Source organism: Eretmochelys imbricata, chromosome 2 (genome assembly GCF_965152235.1).
Source record: "Eretmochelys imbricata isolate rEreImb1 chromosome 2, rEreImb1.hap1, whole genome shotgun sequence".
Classification (NCBI taxonomy): domain Eukaryota; kingdom Metazoa; phylum Chordata; order Testudines; family Cheloniidae; genus Eretmochelys; species Eretmochelys imbricata.
The window spans coordinates 111496003-111521762 of NC_135573.1; the positions used below are offsets into that span (position 1 = coordinate 111496003).

The following is a 25760-nucleotide window of genomic DNA, read 5'->3' on the forward strand; positions in this document are numbered from 1 at the left end:
CCAGTAGCTTGTGATGACCTGAATGGAAGCTGCTGGTTGTACAGTGCATATCTAGATGTGGATCAACCGTCTGACTTTGAATCTACTAGTCTATTAGTTCTCTTTGATTTTACTGCCTCGTCTCTATATCTTTCCTTCTTCTCTTCTGTTTCTGTTGGTCTTCTTTCATTTTCTCTCAAGATGCCCCATGTACTCTCCAAAGGGGTACTTCTTGTTCAGTGAAATGTACATCTGCTCACTGACTCCCATCTTCAGCTGTATGTAAGCAATGCTTGCATTACATGTCTAACTACTTTCTACAGAGTTTAATATGTAAGCATGTACTTAACATGTAATTCATTAAAACCACCCTCCAAAATTGCAGGTGGTGATCTTAAATAACAAAGATGGCAGGATGCTAACCACGGAGGTATTTCTGTGGTTCAGTAATGATGTTCAAACAAACAGGATATAGCTCTGTTAGAGATGGGACACATTTTAGAAAGAAGAAAACTAGGAACTGCCTCTGTTTTAGACAACTGCCTGTAAAAAAAAAAAAACCCTGGTTAAAAAGACAGCTGATTTTCATAAGCAATGAAACTTTAGTCCCTCCCCAAAGTGGGGCTTGAGTGAACATGTCCTGCATTTTTTGCTTGTGCATAAGGTATTTTTAAAAAAGGTGACTCCATCTGAATCACCTGGCCTTGCTGTATTTTCTTAGGAGAGAAGCGAGACTCTTTTAAAAATCATGTCTCCATATTTCTAGGATTTAAACAATAAAGAAAATAAAATGTACGTCCCTCTTGAAGCACATCTGATGGTGCTGCTGAGATCCTTTATATCCCAGTGTTGTAAAAACCATTTGTGAAAACAGTAAAAACTTTTCAAGAGAGCCAAAGAATAACTTCGAACGTTTCATCTAAATGATTTAATCATTTTAATTCACAGTCTGACTCATTTTTTAGTGGAAGCAATTTCCGTTGTTCAGGAAACACACCCTGGCACTGGAATGCCTGTGATACACACTGTGAACGCCAATTTATATGAAATGTCATCCACATCACTCAGACTGCAGTGGATTTTACATAGCAACGCAGACATGGAAGAACTTTAGGTTTGCGGCTCATTGCTATAGTTCCTTTAACAAACAATGAAGTAGAAACTACCTAGTAAAAGGGCTGCAGCTGTTAATTTGTTGACTGAATGTCTACTTTCTGGTCAAGTTTCTTCCTCTGTTGTGTATTAAAGCCTGACTGAGCCACTGTACTTTGGCCACTTTTAATGGTCCCAAAGATCAGTCCAGCTACAAACATGGAACATGGAAAATAAAGGCACAAATGCCTTAAGATAATACGTGTCACACCATCATTCTCTGCTTATGCTGCTGTATGAGAGTCCAATCCTGGGAAGGACTGAGCACCCTCATCTTCCATTAAAGTCCATAAGGGTTCAGGGAGCTCAGCATCCCATAAAAGGGTGTAATTCACACAGTTCCAGAGAGGCAGTGGAAGGCTCTCTGCTCTCCGCCAGCCCAGTGCTGGGGCTGTGCAGAGGGGAGTGGTGCCTCTTCACTCTCTCCGTGCTGAGAAAGGGTGTCAGTGCAGAGCTGGTGTGGAGGACAGTAAATGGGAGTGAGCTGAGGAAGCTGATCAAGCTGGGTTAGCCTTACTTGGAGTCCCCCCCTGCACTGTCACTCCTCCTCTCCCCTTGAGGAGGAGGCAGGATATGAAAGGCAGCAGCCTGTGGGAAGAGTGTGGCAGCACCACCCCGAGGGAACTGTGCTGCCATGGGAGAAAGGGTCCAGCTTGCACTGCGAAAGCACTGGGTCTACACACACATGCACACCTCTGCCCTTTGTGAGTCTCACAAGATGTGTGCAGACTCAAGACATCAGTGTTTCTGGAACATCAAATTCCCTGCCTGACCAAGAAGGGAAAACCCCCACCCCTCCAACCCAGGATAGAACAACTAGGAAAAAAGTCTGTTGGCTGAAAGTCAGAGAGTTTTCTGACCACCGTGGCAAAATCCTACACAGACCGAGTATCCGTCCCTCAGTTTGACTGGTTTGTATGTGGATTACAAATTTGTAATGCTTGACTGCTGTGGACCCAGGATACACAGGCCCTCCTTCTACCGGGCCCTTGTTATCAGTGATGGGTATGGTGGTTTCTGCTCCAACCTTTCTAACATGTGGGCCCTACAATACATTTCTTACCCAGTGACTTCTGGAATCTTAGTGCCACTGGGCTCTCCATACGCAGTCAGAAGAGTGGCATCCTGGAGAGAGAAACAATCCTAGCACAGATAGAGAGCTCTTCACAGATCTGTGATCCCAAACCTGACTAGCACTGGGGAATAACCAATGATTCACAAGGAAAGCAACTTCTGTTTGCCAGTGCCAGACAGGGCCTTGAGTGCTGCCCTTTCAGAAGCTAAGAGAACAGAGTAACAAATTTAAACATACAATATACAGCCTCCCTGTCACTCACAGGAATATACAATTACTGCCACTCAGACCAGAGAACAATGAAGTACCGATCACAGGAGCATATGGCAGAGAGCGCGCTCTATCTGTAGCTGAAAACATAGTCTAATTCCCTCTTATTTCTGTTGCCGTGTGCCAAGGCTAATTGAAAGTGGAGAGCAAAGCAACAGAAAGAGTGACTGATTTGTGTGCGCAGAAATAGATGGAAAGCTAGATTGGATGAAGCACTTAAAATATACTTAAGGGAACAATGCTACGCTGGCGCAGGGATGGATTTGATGACCTAATAGGGCTTTCCCATCTTGAATGTCTATAATTCTATTAAAAACCAGAGATGGTGAACGATGTGTTCATCATTTTCTTCCTTCTCTTTTTTTGAACTGTACTTTAGTTTCATCAGGAGACAACACTGCAGCACATTGTTCCATAACAATAATCAGGAACCAAAACCCTTTTTAAAAAAGCCAGCACTGTAGAAGAGTTATTTTGCTTCTACTGTGTGTATTGATCTAATGTAAGTACAGGTGAATTACTGTACACCTTCTGTTTCCTTCTAAGGCTGCTCCTTGCAGCAAGGAAAAAGACAGGCTATGATGATGTGTGTGCAGTTACCAGAGTAACATTAAGAATTATAAATGACGTTCCAAATCTTTAGGTCTTTTTTCAGACAAAACTCCCATTTGACACCAGGGTGACAAGGACTGCACAAAACAAAGTAAGGAAGGATCTCCAGGGTTGGTTCAATCAAAATAAATATAGGAAATGATATAATCATAATAGATTAGTGTGGTCAGACGGATTGAGCATGGTATTGGGAACCACAGATGCCAGATTTCTAAGGACAGCTCTTCCACTGAATTCCTGTGTGGCTCTGGGTAAGTTACTTAATCTTTTTTTTCCAGGTTTCCAAATCTACGAAGCGAGGATAAAAATACTTTACTACCTACTCCACAGATATGGTGCGAGGATTAGTTAATTTTTGTACAGACTCTGAAGATGCGAATTCACCATTACTCTAATTAGCTCCCAGAAGTCATCGGGAGGAGTATATTTAAATGACAGCTGATTGTAACAACATTATTTTAAGATTATATTAATACTCTATATTTTAAATTATACTAATATTATAATTAGGCCCCCAGAATACACTGGAGGGCGTATACATATAAATGAGAACTAATTGTAAAAAAAAAAATTACAGTCATAATACTTAATTATAATTAGCTCCTATTTAAATATACTCCCCCAATGTATTCTGGGAGTTAATATATATTCTACATATAAGAATATCAGAATGTGGGGCTGTTACTATTCTATATATATGTAGCAAGAATAACTTCTGTCCTCTCAACACAAAACTAAATCCTCTTCATATTGTAAATTTCCTAACAGTAATTGTTGTGTACCTACTGATGAGGTTAAAATGCTTTTAAATATCTAAGTTACACTGTGGATGAGGTCATCAGAGACTTCAGACACACAGATAAAATCTCTCTCTAAACAGGCAAATTCAAATCAGAGAATTACTTGCTGCTATACTGGGACATGGCTGATCTGGGAAGAGACCCAAGTTCTGGAATCTACAGGAAACCTAAATTAAACCCACATTTTAATCCTATCTCTACGTGACTCTTTCTGAATTCTGGAAGCATCCCTTGTGGGAAACACAGCTGGTGGAGTATTTTAACTGGGATGTCGTCAGCCGGATTCTTATAGGCTTCTTGAGAAGCTGACACTTCACTGGATGAGACTGTGTCTTGCAGTTTTGTTTTTATAGCCAGCAACTGAATATGCTTTCTACCAGACGATGGCACTCTATCCTTCTGCAAGGGAACTCTTCCCAGTGTGCAGCACAACAACACATTGGCTACACTGACATATCTGTGAACAAGACATGACATAAATGCTACCTACTAATTTGTACCTCTTCTGCTGGTGCAGAGACCAGTGGTTTGGCTGGAGAGGGAGAGAAATGAGAGCAAGATGAAAATTGCAGATGGAAAATTACTATCTTTGAAATCTCATTATTCTAAGCAACAATTTATAAACAAATTATAAAAACCGGTTCTGATCATGAAGCCGAAGAAGAGATGTGAGGCTCTAAGCCTACCCTGCAGTGATATCACTGAGGATTTGAAGGCTGTAAACGAAAAGCAATTCTGTGGATCCTCCTATGTCTCTTAAAGTGATACTCTTAATATAAAAACACACATCATAAAAAACCAATATACTCGCCTCCTTATATGGATTACTGAAAATACCAGAAGCCCCAATGCATAAATGGGAACACAACTGCACACCTAATTTGCATGCTCAGTTACCTGAGTGGCGGATCATATATAGGAACCTACTTGTATGCAGGCAGTTATGGAAGCATAGGCCTTGGATTGTTAAAACCAAAAGAATTTTAGAGCTCTAATTTACTCCTCAACATTGATGTCGTTTGTTTCCCTTCTACAACTCACTCATTTTGGAAAGCAATACTAAACCAGTTAGTTTCTGGTCCATCTCTCTTTGTGATTCTCACGGACCAGCCACCATTGTGCGGCGTCTGGGTTCTGAACACTGCAGAGAAATATTTAAAACCAAATCTAAACCACTTGCACTGAGATTTGTTTTGTTTTTCAAAAAATAACCCAAATACTTCTCTGAACTAAACTGCTATCTAATTGATCTAATCTATTCCCCTGCTCATCACTGCGGAATCTGAGCTACTTGGATACTGGGCAGTATCAAATTAACTAATTATGAACATTGAACTCTGGGGCCGAAAGGCCCTTTGCAAAGTTACAATTTCCTTCTTTACAATGCAAGCCAGTATGACGCAAAGTGAAGAAGTGTGGGTAGCCTAGGTTCTGGGATAATTTTTCTTTTAACATTTCCCTTGAATATACACAGTGTGAGAGCTATGCAGCATTTAAACGACTCATAACCAAAATCTGAATGAAACTCTGTGTAGCGTTTCAGTGCCTTCAATGTGTGAGTGAAAGCATTCCAAGAGAGCTTCAAATTTCAAGCCATGGAAATTCACAGCCTTGTCCCCTCTTTACCCCTCAGAGAGAGTTTTTCATTCGAGACTGAACGGTACTGGAGCCTTCTGAAGCAGGAATCAGGCAAAACTAAAAATCAGCTGTCCGAATGAAAGGCATATACTTTTCTGAGGTTTAAACTGAGTAATTTTACATTTTAATACCACTAGGATCATGGCTCAGATTTGATCCTTTCTTTGGGTCCTCTAGTTATAAAGTACAATGCGGCCTGTTCCCAGTACTATCACTGCCTACAGTCCCAGTGCATAGGGCAATGAATTAGACACTCAGAAACCTGGATTCTGTTCCTGTGTCTGGCACTGACCTGCTTTGTGACCTTGGGCAAATCCCTTCTGTGCTTCTGCTTCCCCTGCCGTCCTTTGTCTGTCCTGTCTATTTAGATTGTACACTATTCAGACCAGGGACCATTCTTTTACTATGTGCAGTGCAGCTCTGATGTTGGTTGGGACCATCTGGCATTATCCTAATACAAACAAGTAATAGTACTAATGCCTACAGATTTGCAATATGATCTGGGTTGTTGAGCTAACAATTTGAAACAAGTACACAAATGATTCCTTCCCCCAGGCATAGTCAAACCATAAGATGATTCTCCTCTTTCCCCAGCATTACTCTGGTGTAACTCCACTGACTTAAACTGAGTTTAAACTGGTAGTGAGAGGAGAATCAGGTCCCGTAGTTTCCCAAAACAAGATCTACCATTGGATAAAATGGGCCTGATTTATTCCTGGTATAACTCCACTGGCACCATACAAGGGGTGACTTTGGGCCATGAGATCTAACGTGGCGTGCGCTGTTAGGTGTGTGCCAGATGAAGAATTAAGAACAAAACTCCCTCTTGCAAGGCGCCATAAGGTAAGTTGTTTCCAGGAAGATAAAATTGGTATCTTTCCACCTATGCCCACAATTTGCAATGCTTGTTACCTGTGCTCGATGCTCTCCAACTGCAAACTGTATCACAGCAATGCCTGGGTTATGGCTGTCTTCAATCCTCTCCACTGTGCTGGAGTCTATTTTCAGGTCATTGCTAATTTCTGCACTCTGTATAAAGTCTTCTGTTTTTAAGTCCTCTACTTTCTTCAGCTCCCCATTGGCCAACTGAATGATTGACCCTTTCATGAAGTAAGGAGGCAGTGTAGGAGGAGCTGCCGTTGGAGAAGCTACGGACTGCACCACCGGGAGGTGGATCTGGGCCTGCACCACGGCTGCCTGGTAGGCTGGCTGGGTTGCTAGCGCCTCAGCACTGAAATTCTCACTCTTAGGAATGGCGGTAGTGACAAATGCATGAGGCACTGCTGCAAACTGGGGAGATGAAGTGACTATAGCAGGTGCTACTCCTGATGATTCAACGTCTGCATTGCCAACTGGTATAAGCAGTGGCTGGGTGCCAGGGATCACCAGGTGCTGTGGCAGGTTTCCAGGGTAACCAATCGCTTGCTGCTGACTGCTCAGATAACCGATTACCGGCGGCTGGGTTCCGGCATAGAAGGCTGTCGCAGGCAGCCCGACAGGGAGTTGCTCTGAGGCGTTGTGGGTGGTCTGAATGACAGTGTGGGGGGACAGCGTGGCGACCGCTTTCACCCCCTCATGGCCCATAGTCTGTTGCGGAGATAAAGCATAGGACCTGTGGGCTGGCTTTCCTAAATGCAGATTTCCCTTGTCGTTGAGGACTGAGGGAGGAGTTTCTCTGTTGGTGGCCTGCTGTATCTCCATCTCCGTAATAGGTGTGCTGCTGTTTGGTACAACCATAACAGAGGCCCGGATGCCTGAGGAATCCCGTGCACTGTACTCGGCCGGACTCGAGTGCACCACGACATGTCTGGTCTCATAATGATGAGGAGCTGGTTTATTGCCTGCTTTGACTAGACTCACATCTCCAGAGGGCGAGAGGCCATACCTCCTGCTTTTCTCGATCTCTCCATTCAGTATTTCCTTCGCCTGCATTGCCTGCAGCCTGCTGCTCTCAGCTTTCTTGGTAGGATCCCTCGTGATGAAGTGGCCCCCGGAGTCCGAGTATTGCACCACCACTTGGGAGGAGGGGCCGAGGGTGAGGGTGTGTGGAATCGCCGTTTGGTGGGGATGCAAATGGACTGGGATGGTTGGAGGAGACACATTTCTGACTGTGCTCTGGGGAGAGCTGGAAATGTGGACATACTGGTTTTGCTGGGTCGGTGGAGGAGACCCTGCTGCAATCAATCCAGGTGTCCTGACTAGATGCTGCTCAACTTTGTGCCCCTGCTGACTTAAGCTACTCATGCTGGCCAGGAAAGTGGAATAAGCCTCCAGCTGGGAACGCTGGGATGGAGTGGTTGCAACAGCAGAGGCAGAGGCTGCCGCACAAGTTGCGGAACTGGCTGTCGGGGAAATCAACTGGGAGGGGATGAATCCGGCGTATGGTCCACTGTACGGGGGCCCAACGAACTGGAAAGTGTGCTGCAGGTGCGTGTACTGCACCGGGGATACAGGCGTCCCTGACTGTGAGAGTGCGGGCGAGTACACTGTGGGAAGTGTTGTTGAGACTGGAACGGACCTGGGAGCACTCGGCGGGGAATAGTCCATTCCTGTAGACGGTGCTTTGTGTAAACCCTGCTGTAAACCAATCTCCACTGAACTCCCTCCAGGCCTGTGCCTTCCCCCCATGCTGCTCTGGCTGCTGGGTGTACTGGTGAGCCATGTTAAGTTGTCTGTGCGGTGGTTTTCGTTTGACAGAATCACTGGCTTCACCTCGGACGGCAGGCTGGTGGTGGGGATTTCTCGCTTTTTGGGCGGCAGGCATTCGTTGCTCCTCTCTTGGTTGGATTTCATCTTTCGCCGTCCCCCCTCCACTGTTCTTGCTTCACTGTCTGGCTGGTTCTGATTTCAGTCTGATAAATGGAAAGTCACATTTGATTTCTGAAGGGGATCCAGTGACTTCATGAGGAATCATCTCCCTGTGAGCACAATGCTCCAACAGCTGCTCTGGATTCTGGAACGAGAAAGAGGGGGAAAAGGGAAACCAAAATATTAGCACTGGAGAAAAAAAAAAAAAACTCTCTACAAAATTAAGACCAGACCTTTAGTGCTGCGTGCACTCCAAGGATTCATTTATTGCTATACCGTAAAAGCAGCTAAACACTGGACACATCAGTTAACACATCCTGAAAAATATTAAGACATTAGACAAATCAAAACTCAAAGTACATAATTTTCAGTAGTTAACAGTGATAACTTATTTTGTAACACCTGGAGGTGCCTTCTTTCTTCCTGTGTGAAAAAGGCTTGTGTTTTCAAAGTATGTATTTCATTCTCCTTCTCTCTCACCCTCCAACCCCCACAAATGATTGTATGATCCACCATAGTGTGTTTTACAGCATGGGATCACTGCATTATCTCGCACTACATGACAGGGAGATCTGAAGAACACACATGGAAAATATTTACATTAGCAACAAGTAGCTGTTAGCAGTGTATAAGTAAGGTGCATTACTTCTCAACTCTTATGCCCTGGAGTCACCACCAGTGACTTCATTTCACTTCAGTCTGCACAACAAACACATCAGTTATCTTGTTTTCTCTCCCCTCATGCCACAGCTCATTACAATGAGACACAAGTGCCCTTCAACTACTAGTATGGCATTAAACCTCAGCCAAGCCATTTATTTACAGCAGTAGCATAAAGCCAAAGATGGCTGGGAGCCAGATTTCTCATGAGGTTTGTGGTGCTTTTTGAGCCCCCTGTGCTACTGGCCACTCACAGGAAAGTGACCATGTAGATCTCTACTCTGGAAAAATGATTGGTTGCCGCTTATCTGCCTGCACAGGTTAAACTGTACCAACGTGTTTAAAACTATAAACCAGGATGATGACCCTAGACTTAGCTCCTACTGGATCATATTCCCTTGTTTCCTAGCAACCAATGAACTATGAGGCACAGCTGCTGTATGTAACCAACAGATTTCCACTAGTGCAGGGACAAAGTCAATGGGAATTGCTCTCTAACAAGAAGCAGATTAAATATTCCTCCTAGGAGCCACAGCCTGAGTTGAGGATATCATAGCCAAGAAGCAGAGCACCGAAGTTCAGATCAGAATTTGGGTCTGAATGTTCCCAGAGTTCAGAGATGTATGAGTCTGTCCCTTCCTGTTAAGAGAGAATGTAGGCCACCAGCAAACCTGGATGCCAATCTGAATTTACCAAAATTGCAGGGTGTGGGGTTCTAATTTGCGCCCATCTTAAGAGCAGAGATAACAGGAACCCAAAGGCTCATGATTTTATATAGGGTTTAAGCAAAATGTCATCTCTTCCCTCTGCTCTAGCTAGAAGACTATTTTTGCCATCCTTGATATAGGGAACAAAGTGTCTCTAATTCTTTCATTACCTGCTAAAGAAAATACTCAATAATTCATTACTCTGCTAGACACTAAAAATCATGGACTGAACAGAGACACTGGATTTATGGCTTATTACAACAATCTGTATCCCCCTAACCCCCCTTTTTGTCAGGTGACTGCAGAGGTGTTAACGGGTCACTCTGCCTTGACTGGTCCTGTACTATATGTGCTAACTACTTATGCTAAACAATCTGTTCCACCCCTAGCTTTGAGGCTTGGTGTTTCTTTCCCAGACTTGAAGAAGAGCTCTGTGTGGCTCGAAAGCTTGTTTCTCTCACAAACAGAAGTTGGTCCAATAAAAGATATTACCTCACCCACCTTGTCTCTCTAAAGAAAATAATGTCACACCAGTTTAATCCCGACTTTTTTTTTTTTATAGTCACAGTATTTTCTCCCAGATATCATGAACTCCTGCTTTGCCTTGTTTTATAATTAAAACTTTACAGAAAATAAAACTCTTCTCATGCCCTTCCAGCCATTGTTTGGCATCTGTACTGCTAAATTGTTTTTTTAAAGATATGCAAGGGTGGGCGTTCAGAAATCTTATTCCTCACACTCAGAACATAATTTCTTACGAGAGAGAGAGAGACAGACACACACACACACAAGTCAGAGCATCGCTTAGTGGAAACTGATGATGTAACAGACATTAAATGTGACCACTACGTATCAGTAATAGTTTTCTTATCTCACAGCAAATAATATTCCTTTTATATCCCCTGCCTTCATTGCTTTGGGTCTAGTACAAAGCATAGAACAATAAACCTGCTGTACAACTCTTGCATAATATTTTGGAGACATTGCAGACTGAGATTAAATCTCACTTTAAGGCCATCATGTGGATTTATGTGCCCAAATTTGAGGTGCCTTCAAGATATTAGAATCTTATGGGGGAAATTTTTAAGTATGCTATGGTCCAGGGCAGTCTCCTTTTCAAGTTGATTATTCCATTTCTGAAAATTTTAAAATTGAAAATAAACAACCACCAGCATTAGTTGCATAGCCCCTACATAAATACTAACTGTTGTGCTTCTCCATTGCTGTTTTTATAGCAATAATTACTGCTAGGTAGAACTAAGATGACATTGGCAGGTGGACAAGTTATTTGTAGGTTTCAGAGTTCTTGAACAAAAGCAGCTATATTAGCTTCAGTTCTCTGCCAAACCCAGGCAAAAATACTGCTGCGAGGGACAGCGTGGTCTCCAGTGCTTACAGCAGGGGATGGAAGTCAGGCCTCCTGGGTTTTATTCCAACCTGAGCGCTGACACTGATTTGCTGCCAGATTGTGGATGACTCACTTAAAAATTCTCTCTCTCAATTTGTCCATCTGTAAAACAGGTATAGTACAACAGTCCTGAGAGGCTTTGTTAATTCTTGAAAGCTCTTTAAATACTCACCAAGTATTATTTATGATGATGATGTTAGGAAGAAAGGGACAACATTTGAAGAAGAAAAAATGGCTTTTAAGTGACTATATTAAAGAATATGCAAAGCTTAAAAAAATGATTTCTTGAGAGCGCCTTTTCAGACACAGTTCCACACACAATACAAGCTGATACGCCCAGCTACACGGACTTGCCAGTGAGCCAGGGAAATCTATTACTACTGTGACTCAGTAGGAATTTTAGCTAGATAAAGACAGGCAAGAATCAACAGCCCCTTTATTTGTAAACAGCCAATTATCAACAGCTTTTGCATTGAATTTCTGCAAAATGATGGATTTCTGATGATGAGGGGAAAAACATAAATGAGTCCTACGTCATTTAAAAGGTCACCCGGAGTCTTACCAAACCTTTTGTGATCAACCTAGTGTTGACTTTGTAATAAGATCTGAAACCTGACGAATTTTAAATGGTTGCGTGGTTTCGTTTTGGTTTTTTTGCAAATATTTTATACAATTCTGCTCTTAATCAGTGGCAACTAAAGGGCTTCCCATAATGTCCAGGTTCTGGAGAATGGAGGACAAACAAGCTAACAGAGGGAAAGAACAAAATATTAATAGAAAGGAGATTCCAAGTGAAATGTAAATATTGGCCAAAATTCTCAAACCTGGCTACTTAAAGTTACTCTTCTAACTCTTATCATATAGACAAGCGATAGGATCCTCAGAAATGCCAGGCACCCACTGAATCAAAAATCAGCCCTCTTTTACTTAGGTGTTTCCAATGGAGTTGTAAGCTTTGGCCTAATATTTTAAGTATAATTTCAATCACAACCACGAGGATAGAACGGGGCCTGTTTGGGCAAAGTGAAGAGGGCAAAAGGACCGCCCAAAGGGATGAGGTAGAGGATGAAGTTAATTCCTTCTTCACTTGTTATCCTAGAGTCACATTTCCATCCTGCTTGCACCCCTAGGTATGGCTTTGTTTAACATTTATTATTTACATGTTTACTTTTCTGGATCGTAAGTCATTCCCGACTACTAGATTTCCTTTTCTCATTGAGCTTGAGAGTTTTCAATCAGAATTTGAAGGACGTGTAAAACAGCAATAAACATTGGATGATCGTGTGTGTGTGTGTGTGTGTGTGTGTGTGTGTGTGTGTTGAAGGCTGAGGAGGTAAAGGGGACAGAGGAGATTGGTGAGAACAGCTGGACTTTGATATCCCTGGCAGCTAGTGCACATGGAACATTGCTGAAGTGTCTGGGTAACCAGTGCTGGCTGGCGGCCTGCCCACAATCAAATTCCTGGAAAGGCTCAAGTTGGAGGAGTCCCCATCTAGGTCTGTGCGGGTCCCAAATGGATTGTTCAGTAGGGCTCAGAATATGCACTTTCATGCTAAATTGTAATCTGTTTCCACAAAGGCCTCAACACATCTACCTACCAGAATGGTATTTGCATAGTTATTTTTCTAATGAATGTAAAGCTCATGAAAAGAGCCTGACTGATATTTGTGGAAACCGAAATCCTTTCTATATCGATACAGTAGGTCCACCAAGGGCCGTAATAGCAATACAAGCTTCCCTTAATGCCTTGACAATATGCTTTATCCCTGACATAAAAAACCACCTCTGTGGGCCGGAGGGGAGTTCAGACTCCGTGAGCCAGATTTTTTAAGGCATTTAGGTGATTAAGGATGTAGATACATGTCTAGTGGGATTTGCAACTCCCACTAGGAATTAGGCCCTGTGGCACTTTTGAAAATCCCACTGTGCTCCTAACTGAACCTTTAGGTATCTAATTGCCTTTACAAACGTGGCCCCATGTCCTAGTCTTTCTGCTGAGACTGCTAACGAGGGTATCAGGTAGTACCAATCTTATGCACTAGAAATAGGACTGAGGCCACAAGCTCATTTTCACATCGGCCACAGAACAGTCATCAAAGGAGAACAACTTTCAGTCATCAACCTAAGATGTATTCACAACAGCCTACGAGAGAGGAAAGGCCCTGGAGACCCCATCCTGGTAATACACGTTATTACCAGTTTTTAGTACTGCATTTTCCCACACAAGCCACGACTGGCGGTTTCACTCACCAAGCAAGTCAATACACAATGCACTGCCTGCTGCCAGTCACCATGTTCTGTCAGACAAGTGCAGAGCAATTCAATTTGATCCCACTTAATAATCAAACCATGCATTGAAAAGACAGACCCTTGAATCAAAGTGTGGCACAACTTTGTCATGGTATGCTGTATACAGCCCTGCCGAATTAACTGCACACCCCATCAATGTTGTCCAGAACACCTATTAGACAAGCAAGGCTTGAGCCTGTAAAGTAGCAAGCACGCTCAACTCCCATTGAAGTCAACAGGAGAAGAGACAAGTCAGCCACACACCTCAGAAGCTCAGCATCCTGCAGGTTTGGGCTTGTGTAGATCAGAAGATGGCCAAGTTGCGGACAACTCTGCAGCTACGTTCTGATTCTCAGATCTATACACCAGCTTTCACCAAACTCTACACACTAACATCTGCCAGCTACATATTCATAGTTGTAACTGGCACAGATTTCATTAGCTTTGCCATGTGTAGCTTAGTGCCGACCAACAACAGCGACTTAAGTTTATGGTTCAATCCTACCAATTTCACAGTTCTCTGGCAGATTTCCCAGGAGGGCCAGCTGCAGCGATCCATTAACAAGAAACATAAAAAAATGCTGACAAAATTTGAAAATCTTTTCCCAGAACTAAAAGATTCCTGATCAACACTTGTCTTTGCATGAAATTGTCCACTGTGGTGTTGACACTTAGTACACTTTTGAGAATCCACCATAGCAAATTGATACCATTTTTGCTGAGTGAGCAACATGTACCCTCCCCATCAGATCAGATATCCTGTGCTCCATATAAAAAGCAACTGATATAAGCCAGGAGAGCATTGGATGTGAGCTATCCAATAGCTCAATGATGCATCAATATTTTATGATGTGTGTGTGTGTCTGTGTGTGTACACGTGCGCACGTATGGGGTCAGAGTTGTGATTAGCTGATGATTTAGGGAACGCAATCTCCAAAGGGAGTGAGTGGCAGTATATTCACAACACTGGACTGCCATGTTTTCCAGCTGAGTCATTCACTTATTTTATGACATTTATAAATGTGTGTCACAGAAAGATTATTTAGAAAACAATGTTAATGCAAGAGAACACTGTCACAGGATAACTGTCTGCTCCTGTTACCTACGTGCTGAATTTGTTGAGATGAAGGTGAGATCTTTATTTTCTAAGCAGGGCATATTTATCCTGTGGCAATGTTCTACTACAATTACTTTAGTTATGTAGACTTAATTATCTCATATGATGGATGTTGGTGAGCTGCACAAGAGTGACAGTTACTCACTGTGCTATTATTAACTTGCTGCATTATGATTAATTTAGAGGTGGATTTAATTTTCAAAAGTTTGCAGATTTCCCAAGTCATTTTACTTGGGCATTATCACATAACCCTGTACCTCTGTGCACAAGGAAAAGATGCTCCCTCCTTCCCCCCACCAGAGTATGAATAATCATGCAATGAGTTTTGAAGGCAGCAACAGAAGAACACACCTATCTGTGCATAGATTTAGACATGCAGCCACATGTCTATTGCACTGTAATTTTATACTGCCATTTTCAAATATTATTAGCATGGATTCTTAGCCGTACATTCTCTGAGTCCTTACTCTCACATTTCTCATGTCAAAGCCCTTAACAAATGTTAAAACTTCCTTTCTGGAATGTTTTGCACTGAGTTACTTTGGAGCAAAGCTTGTTCTCTGCACACAGGCCGAGTAAGCAAGTTGTGAAGGGATTGTGTTCTCTCCAGCTATGTCTACGCTATAGCTTATGTCGGAATAATTTATGTTGCTAGCTGGGGTGAATAAATCACCCCTTCTGCTGCTCAGGGGGCTGGAGTAGTTAAGCCAACAGGAGAGCTCTCTCTCACTGGCGTAGAGCAGCTACATTAGAGAGCTTACAGCGGTGCAGTTGCATCAACGCAACCTTAGGACTGTAAACTCTAGTGTAGCCATGCCCTTCCAAAGCTACAGAGCCACTCCACAGCAACTGCTGCAGACTAAGGGCTGCAGTAATGTCTCCCCCTCCACTTCACAGGCACCATCCTCGCTGGAGTCCCCAGAAATTCCCTGCAAATTCCACAGTACTGCCAATCCCAGGCATTCAAAAGTCATGGATTCAAGCCCCTACAAAAAACACGAGATTGGCTTAAAACTCATGAGATTTTTTTTTTTAATTATACATTTTAGGTCTTTTTATTAGCCTTCCTGTGTTTGAACCTTTAGGATTCTCATGCTCCTGCTTTGAGGGCTAGAAACTTACTTTTTCTTTTAAATGAAAGCTGAGATTCCCATGTAAACTTCTGAGTCCAGGAGCTGGGGCATTAAAAAAAACAACTCAAAATATTGCAAGACTTGGGATAAAATTGTGAGAGTGGGCAACACTGATAAGAAAGGAGGCCTCATCCAAGCAAGGGGGTACGGACTCCAAGGCTCTCCAATCCTGTGGAGAATGAAGCAGCACTATTCATCAGCTAGTAAAGGCCTTAATGTACGCTTTTTGGGGTACAAACTGGGTCTAACTAGGAGTATGTAAACTGCATACCACAACCTCTAGGAACTACTGTAAACCCAAAGAACTGGATAACTACACATATGGCTTTCCACTGTATTGGAATCGACCTAGCAAATAGAGAAACAAATACTGTACATCCACTAATTCTCCTAGGATAAGCATCTATAGCTTTAAATTAGGGCTGACCATTAATCGCAGTTAACTCACGTGATTAACTAAAAAAATTAACCAGGAGTGATTAATTGCGCTGTTAAGCAATAATAGAAATCATTTGAAATTTATTAAATATTTTTGGATGTTCTTCTGCATTTTCAAATATATTGATTTCAATTACAACTCAAACACAAAGTGTACAGTGTACTTTATATTTTTGATTACAAATATTTGCACTGGAAAAATGATAAACAAAAAACAGTATTTTTCAGTTCACCTCATACAAGTACTGAAGTGCAATCTCTATCAGGTTTTTTTGTCACATAACTGCGCTCAAAAACAAAACAATGTAAAACTTTAGAGCCTACAAGTCCATTCAGTCCTATTTCTTGTTCAGCCAACCACTCAGACAAACAAGTTTGTTTACATTTACAGGAGATAATGCTGCCCACTTCTTAATTACATCACCAGAAAGTGAGAACAGGTGTTCACATGTCACTGTTGTAGTTGGTGTTGCAAGATATTCCATGCTGATGATGCTCGTTAAAAATATAATGCATTAATTAAATTTGTGACTGAACTCCTTAGGGGAGAATTGTATGTCTCCTGCTCTGTTTTACCTGCATTCTCGGATAAACAGCAGTTATAGCAGTTTTGGATGATGATCCAGCACATGTTCATTTTAAGAACACTTTCACTGCAAATTTGACAAAACGCAAAGAAGATACCAATGTGAAATTTCTAAAGATAGCTACAGCACTTGACCCAAGATTTAAGAATCTGAAGTGCCTTCCAAAATCTGAGAGGGATGAGGTGTGGAAGACATGCTTTCAGAAGTCTTAAAAGAGCAACACCCTGATGCGGAAACTACAGAACCCAAACCACCAAAAAAGAAAATCAGCCTTCTGCTGGTAGAATCTGACTCAGATGATGAAAGTGAACATGCATCAGTCTGCACTGCTTTGGATCATTATCGAGCAGAACCCGCCTTCAACATGGACCCATATCCTCTGGAATGGTGGTTGAAGCATCAAGGGACATATGAATCTTTAGCACATCTGGCATGTAAATATCTTGTGACACCGGCTACAACAGTGCCTTGCAAACACCTGTTCTCACTTTCAGGTGACATTGTAAACAAGAAGCAGGCAGAATTTTCTGCAAATGTAAACAAACTTGTTTGTCTAAGCGATTGGCTGAACAAGAAGTAGGACTGATTGGACTTGTAGGCTCTAAAGTTTTACATTGTTTTATTTTTGAACCCAGGGTTTTTTTTGTATACAATTCTACATTTGTAAGTTCAACTTTCATGATAGAGATTGTACTACAGTATTTGTATTAGATGAATTGAAAAATACTATTTCTCTTGTTTTTTACGGTGCAAATATTTGTAATAAAAAATATAAAGTGAGCACTGTACACTTTGTATTCTGTGTTGTAATTGAAATCAGTATATTTGAAAATGTAAAAATCATCCACAATATTTAAATAAATGGCATTCTATTATTGTTTAACAGCGCAATTAATTGAGAAGACCAGAGCTATACATTTTGGATACAACTTAGAGTGTTTGGATCTAGAGTCTTAGTTCTGGCTCATTGTGAGTTATAAGCCAATGCTCTTTTAACTAAATCTGCTGCAAATTTTTTCACCATTTTATCACATTTAAAGCACAGTTCTTGTGGTTTTGATTTTTCAGACGTTACAGAGACCCAAAAAACCTTGCTCTTGTTTCCACTGAATTTAATCATGAAATCCTAAATAACTTGAGTGTGAGCAAGGTTGGCCCCAAATGGGCCTGATTCTCCACTATGCAAAATGCATGTAAGTCCTTCCAGGACAGGATGGTAGCCTTTTACACCCACTTTGCCCAGCTGGGAATAGCTACACAGGATGCAACGCAACAGAAAATCAGGCTCATGCAGGTGTAAAACCTTGTTCCTCCATGAAATACAAAAAGGAAAAGTTCCTGTCTTCCTACAGCCCCTTATGCTGAGATGATGAGTGTCCAAGGGCGTAGGCAGAGGCTGAACTTCAGAGCTGGGAGTCCTATGATGAGACACATCAATAATACAACCTAAAACAGCCTCGCACAAACAACATGTGTGGTTATGCTAAATGATAAGTGTAGGATAACCACTCGTGAAGGATTATAATAAGCAACCCCTAACAGATGGATTTGTTGTGCAGCACCATTGCACACACAGAATTTACAACTGACTACAATGGAGTTGCACCCATTTATGCCTTTCGTGAATTTGTCTCATAATATGGAACACAAGCAAAAGCTGCCATAAAGGGCCATGGGGAATCCCTTCTGTCCTGGAGATTAGTGACTGCAATTCACTGGGGCCTGAGGCACTGTCAATGTCTGAGTTCGTTCTACTGTTCATTCCAGCACACTTTTCAGCAGAGAGCACCCCATGTATTAATGTGCCCTCAGGGGGAACTTATTTTCAGATGTTTTAAGGGCTGCCTTCCTTCTGTTCCCATGCATAAGCAAATCTCAGACTTCAGGGTGTAAACTGATTGTCATATAGGTCAGTAAGGAATTATTTAGCCCATCTCTAGTATTGCACGATTGGACAGATATAGTGTGTGTGTGTGTGTGGGGGTGGTTTGGAAACATTCCTTTAAAGCATCTGGTACTGGACATTGCCAAAGGCAGGATCCAGACTTGATGGACCAACGGTCTGATCTGCCATGACAAATCCCCTACTCCTATGCTTCTAAACCAACCCTCCTGGGGCATTTTAGCAGCTTAAATGAGTGACTAGAGTTCATTTATAAACATGTATAATAGCAGAAATGACTTTGTTGATGCTTTTCATTTAAATAAAACATACCCAGCTAGAATGGGAGCTGCCTACACAATTTTTCATTGAAAATTTCACATGGGTGACAAACCATAGCAGCACCCATGCTCCATCCATCTTGACAAGATGCAGAAACTGCCATCCCTATATGCACGTACATATACATGTCTTTTACATATGTCATGTGAGTCTCATTACATGTGCAATGTAAGAACATGCTCATTAATGTGTCTCCCTTTTTAAAGCCCATGCACATATGACACAACAAGCTTTAAAAATGTCTGACCTGATTCTCAGAGGAGATGAGCACCCACAACTCCAATCGGTATCAATAGGAATTGTGGGCATTTGGCATCTCTGAACATCCGGCCACTAGCTCGTTGCATAAAGCAACCAATTTGGGGCTGCCAGTTTATACATAACAGCAGATGTTGTTCAAAAGTAGAATGTGCTTTTCTGAATAAGCTGGGAAGTGAGCAGCCTGGAGGTATTGTCTGAGGGGGGGTTTGCAAAGGCAAAAGGAGTAAAAGTTAGATGCCAATGACTTTCAAAAGGAGATGAGCTCCTACCTGCCCTTTATGTCCTTGAAATCCCCCCTTCCATTTTCATTAATGAACAATAGGCTGTCATCGAGCAATCTCACTTACCTTGGTGTAAGGAAAGAATTAGTGAATTAGACCTTATTTAGTTAACTTTGTCCAGGGCTACATGAGTGCTAACGATTTACCAAAATGCACACAAAACTCCCCAGTGAAGGGGGTCGAATGTCCCTGATTACTTAGGCCCTGATTCAGCAAAGCACTTAAGTGCATGCTTAGACTGAAGCACACCGACGTAATCACTACTTATGTGCTTCAATTTAAGTGTGCGCTAAAGTGCTCTGCTGAATCAGGCCCCCCGACAGTTGTTACTGACAAAAAGTTTAAATGCAGGCAACTCTGCACAGACTCCAGTACATGCAGCTGGGCTCAACTTGTCTCATAGGAGGTTGGTGGTGAACTGAAGTTTCCCCCGCCCACCCTTTTTATTGAATGAGTCAGTTAAGGTTGGGTGTGCCCTAAAGAAACATCTCACTAACCCTCCCCAAATCCTGGCCTTCTGCATAGTGGTGTGATCACAGGAGTCAGTTATGTTCTGAGGTGTGTGTGTGTGTTTGACTAAAAAACTGTTTAGCAGGCCCTCCCTAAAAAGCTCAGGCTGGCTCTGCTACCCGCCCTCTCAGATAAAACGATCAGCTAGCTATTCCTGACTCATACTTTGCAGGGAGCTTCCCCCTTTCACGGCCAGTATTACAGGCAGATACGACGGGCCAAATTCATCATTAGTGTACTATTGCCAACACAGCTAGGGTGAAATTGCCCCCCTACTGTTCTCTCTGAATAGAAGATATGAGAATCAATTAAAACAAAATGCAATAATGTGGGTTTATGATAATGCAGCACCCTACACAGTCACAGACTGCACTTTCAATTAAATAAAACATACCAACCAGGATTACAAATCATCAGAGTCCCTCTCAAATGAAGGACATTTACAAATGAACATGCAGTGCCAGGAATCTGCTTTTAACTACACCACTAAAAATACATACCAGCCAGGACTACCAGAGTGAATGTATATGAAATCCAATCAAAACATTCTAGGGGAATTGGAAGCAGTTTCTCTTAAAAATGAAAAACTTTTGTTCTACCCAGATCAGTGAAGATAGAAAATCCAGTAAAGATAAAGACTTTTTTCTACAAAAAAACTAAAACAAACAAACAAACAAAAAAACCACACACCCCGGCAAGTGGGCTTTTTTAAATTAAAAAATAGATATGTCGCACTGAGCAAACGAACCAGCAAATCACAGCCTGGAAAACTGACTGGGCCCTTTGTAAAACTGCGTAAGTGGTAAGCTTGCTTTCTCACTGCTGTGACCACCTCTCGGAGAGTATCTTACCCGTCTGCCACTTGAATCCAAGGCACTAAGACAAGGCGCTCGCAAACACCAGTGAAATGGACAAAGGGATGCCTAGCTACCTGCAGCTGTTTTCAATCGAAAAGCTGAGTAATTATTGCAGCTCTCTCCTGTGGCTCATATGGAGCGCAGCATGGAGCTGTAAAGTGTTATGCAAGTCTAATGCACTGCCAGATCTCCTAGAGCACTCAGCAGCCAAGTCACTCCCTCCCACCATTGGCTCAGCTTCATTAACTTAATCAGGTATTCATTCATTCATTCATTCATTCAAAAAAGAAAATTACACTAACCCTGGCAGATAGCCAGTGCCACGTATGTAAGGAGTGCACTAACATCAGCGACATCAACCTGAGGCTAGGAGATGAAGGCGGGTAACTGAACATTTGTCACTCTTTGATATGAATTTAGTTTTGCATGGGGCTTTTGCACACATACCTTTGTCACAGCCTACTGCCAGTACCGAGAGCCTAGGGGCTACTGTGTGAGCAGCTGCTGGCTGAGGAGATGGAGGAATGGGGAGCAACCCCTCAAGTCAATGCAGCCAGCAAGCAGCAGGGAATAGTGCTTCCCACTCTGGCAGTGCAGGACCAGAAGAGTGGACTAATTAATTGTCAATAATGGCAGGGCCAGAATATTTGTTCATTCGTTTTGCTGGGAGTCTCTCTTTGACATGCCACACATGTGGTACAGTTAAAATAAAGGCTGTAAACAACACAAAAGAGCAGGGGAAAGGAAGGTAATAACACAAGAAATGTTAAAAGGATTTGGTAATAAAACTCCCTGTCTGATCCTTGTATCTGTTAACAAGCAAGAGACTTCTACAGGTCTGCAGTGCTCAAGCATCAAACAAGAATCCCTTTTATCGCACAGTCCTTGCACTTTCTTTACATAGTCCTTGCATGTAAGTCTGCAAAGGACATTATTCCTCCCCTGCAGCTGTCAGACAGAAAAGCCGGTTCACGAATATTCTCAAACAGAAAAACTGCATGAGCTTTACGTACCCATGCTCACTGATGAAAGCAATAATGAAACAGGTCTAATAATGGAATATTTTAGCTGCTACAGACTGCACAACAACAACTCCTAAGGAACACAATTACTACTAATGCAATCTGATTTTGTTTAAAAGAAAAAAAGGACTAAAGGACTAAAAAAAAGGACTTTAAACAGGACTAAAGAATGTTTTGCTTGAAAGCCACATGTTTCACTCCCCTTAGTTCTTAGGAATATGCATGCTTAAGCACATTTAATACCAGGCAAGTCTTTGAAAATTCTAGTTCTCAGAAATTTCCCTCCCATGCAGACTGACTCCGCAGTTAAAGCTCATTTCAATTATTCAAACACTTGGAGCTAGTCTACACTAGAAGCGCTGCAGCACGTCTGGTGAAGACGCTCTAGCCTATGCCGATGGGAGAGAGCTCTTCCATCTTCCACATACTTACCCACCTGACCTTCCTTCCCAACCTGCATCCCCAAGTGACTTCTCTTCCCAACAGACAATCCTGACTCCATCCTCTGCCCCAATTTTTCCCTGTATTACTAATCTGATCTTTGTTCCTCTTGCTCAGTCAGTCAGTCACCCTTCCATTCTTTAGAATAAGGATAATACTCTCTTATATTAGTTGCGCTGATTTTTTTATTAGCCCCTTTTACCACTGAGATTCCATTCTCTGTGACACTTTCCTCTTCTGTGAAAGGCCTCAGAATACACAGAGCGGCAAGTGGGAACCCATTGCGGGGTACCTTTGTGACACAGTGGCAGGCTGTACTATTTTTAAAGAGGGTCCTCAGGAAAAGGATGGAGGTAGAAAGAAAAAGCCGTTGGGAAGGGGGATAAGAGAGGGGAAGAAGCATATAAATGTATCTGATTTTTTATGCAGTGTTGTTGTAGCCATATTATTCCGAGGATATGAGAGAGACAAGATGAGTGAGGAAATACCTTTTATTGGACAGAAGTTGGTCCAATAAAAGACATTACCTCACCCACCTTGTGTCTCTTTTTAATTTTGTATTCCAATCAAATTGAACTTTAGTGGAGGCTCTGATTTGGTTCAGATAAGTGATAGGGATAGGATTTGTACAATTCTGGATCTTTTTCTGACTCACTTCACCTCTCCTTGATAAAGGATCGCTAAAGGAGTGGAAGGTTTAATGATTAAATGCGAAGAACGAGAATGCAATATTTCAAGATTCTGAAATGAGATCTGTATGTCTAACTGTGCTTCCATCTGCCAGTGTGCTCCTCCAAAGTGTCAAGTCCATTTTCCTCTCTCCATTTTTGAAAGCCCCACTCCTCTCCATTGTCATCACTCTTGGGATTTACCTTAATCCCTGAAAGGAAAACTAATATTCCTGTTGGAGAAGCAGACTCATGTCTCAAGCACACGCTGAAGCACATAAACTGTATAACCAGCCCATTATATCTACTTATACTATACACCACAAAGCACTGCATATACAGATTTCAGAGTAGCAGCCGTGTTAGTCTGTATCCGCAAAAAGAAAAGGAGGACTTGTAGCACCTTAGAGACTAACCAATTTATTTGAGCATAAGCTTTCGTGAGCTACAGCTCACTTCATCAGGTGCATCCGATGAAGTAAGCTGTAGCTCACGAAAGCTTATGCTCAAATAAATTGGTTAGTCTTTAAGGTGCCACAAGTCCTCCTTTTCTTTTTGCATGTACAGTGTTAAGAATAAATATTGATGATGTCAATATCTACAGGCTAATCTGCAGTGCAAAATGATAAATGGCATTTATTGTACATTTCTGGCCACCTCGCCTGCACTATAATCACTAATGTAACATTCCAGATCCCTCAGCAGCTTCAAACGCTTGCAACTTTTTATAAAGACATAACCTGGAAGAAAAATGGGTCATTCTTTCTCCCACAAAATGACGCTGAGGTGCAGGATAGATTATGTTTAGCCCTAGGTCAGTGGTAGGTTTAAGGTCTGGTGTCTCATGACTCATCACGGCTAGAAATGGGAGGTTTACAGTGGTAAAAACCCAGGAATTGCCCTTTCCAGGGATTTATTTGTAACCTTAACAGATTGTGAGATAACAAACATTTAAAGTTATGATATTGTGTTATGCAGGAACTATCAGGTACTATCTGATGCATTTCTATAACAGCTCTTCTTTTCATCTTTGTCATTAACAAAATACATGATGGCATGGTCTAGTTTAAAGGTTGTACTGGCACTCATAAGTAATACAGCTATCCCGGACTCAGACCAAAAAAAATCAAAAAAATCGATATGCCACATCACATCGCTGTGTATCCTCTATGTACAAAACCTTGCTATACGCTAGGTAGTCCCTGCCCACTCTGGTCAGGGAGACTGAATTAGTCCCTTTATAGGGACAGACATGTTTAAAACACAGTTTGCCAACACATTTCATTGGCCACTTCAGACAGGGTTTTGAATTGTTCCTTCCAGACCAGGATGGAAGCAAGGCCTGGTGAGAAGCTTGTACTATAACTGACCATTCTGTGTCTGTATCTGAATAAAGTGAGGATTTCAGTTTCCAGTGCTGTCAATTAAACACTTTTCATGATCACTAACCCAATTAAGGACAGGAGAAGTTATCCTATGGTGGGATTAGAATACTCAGGAACTTTGTGCATTGTCTATTTGAAGTTTAAGCACCATTTTCCCTACAAGAGGTACTAACACAGATCCACTGACATGCTAGAACCCACAGGGAAGAAATCTCTGTAAGGATTCCTTTGCGAAAATCCCCCTATATCATCCTGTTGGTGAGGTTGCCTCTCTGCAGAAAAGGCCATGGAGTCCACCCCAAACATAGCAGATCAGGGGAAATCTGCTGAAGGCCAGACCAGCCTATATATATATAAGCCCTGTGCTCCTCACCAGTTCTGGACCAAATGTGTGATAAATGCAATGTACCCCATAGTTCCACAAGTTAACATGTGGATATCATCACCAGAAATGTGTCATGCATATCTGCATGTCTGTGGTACGGGTAAGGAGTTCTTTGGAATTAATTTTATTTGTGCTCAATTGGAACTTGCAGAATAAAAACAACACTGGACCGACTGACAACTGTGTCTGGAGAGCTCTGTGTAGGTTGAAAGCTTGTCTCTCTCATCAACAGAAGATGGTCTAATAAAAGATATTACCTCACCTACTTTGTCCCTGGAGACACTAATTTTTTGAGTGCTCTCTTCTGTCTCCCTTCTCTGATTTTGGTCTCTAGTTTTTTGTGGGGGTTTTGATTTGTGGCCTTTCAGCTCTGATTCTGGAAAGTAATATTGTTCCTTCCCTCTTTTTTTTCTGTTCCTCTTCTTGTGTTTACGTATGAAACGTTATGTTTTCTTAGAGCCAAGAGATAACTACTGCAATGGATGGTATTTAATTTGTTTCGAACACAGATGCATACTAGAACAGATATGGAACAACCATTAAAACACACACAAAGGACGAATAAAACTACCAAACCGCCAATTACCATTGAGAAAGCTACTGAGGTGGAAAGACACAGAAACAATTTTGCTTTAGAAAACAGAAGCTAAAACTGAAATAAGCCCTGCTCTCTCAGGTCCTATTTACTTTGGCATTGATACTGGCTTAGGGCAACCAGTTTCTAATAAAGCTGGTTGGGAATTTTTCAACAAAATGTTTGTCCATCAGAAAATGCCAATCAGTCAAAGCTGAAACTATTTGTGGGAAAGGATTGGTTAAGATGAATTTCCCATTTTGAAAAAATCCTGAAATTTTTTTGAAATTACCGAAGTGTCCCATTTCAGTATTGCAAAATAAAAGAATTCAATTTTTCAGTTCAGAATGACGTTTTAGTTACAAATTTAAGTTAATTTATAGCAGCAAAGACTACTTTTTTTTTTTAAAAAAAGGACAAAATTGAAATGAAAAGTTTCGAAATTACCAAAACAACACTTTTTGATTGACCCGATCAGA

The 25760-nt window shown here is 41.9% G+C and overlaps 1 protein-coding gene across 1 annotated transcript in view; it reads right to left on the reverse strand.

Annotated features, from left to right (window-relative positions):
• ATXN1 (ataxin 1) overlaps positions 1-25760 on the reverse strand; it is a 280126-nt gene that overhangs the window by 17252 nt on the left and 237114 nt on the right. Inside the window, exon 6 of the mRNA XM_077810610.1 lies at positions 6439-8479. Coding sequence (XP_077666736.1) covers positions 6439-8319 — 1881 coding nt within the window. The 5' untranslated portion in view covers positions 8320-8479. The remainder of the gene's footprint in view (positions 1-6438; positions 8480-25760) is intronic.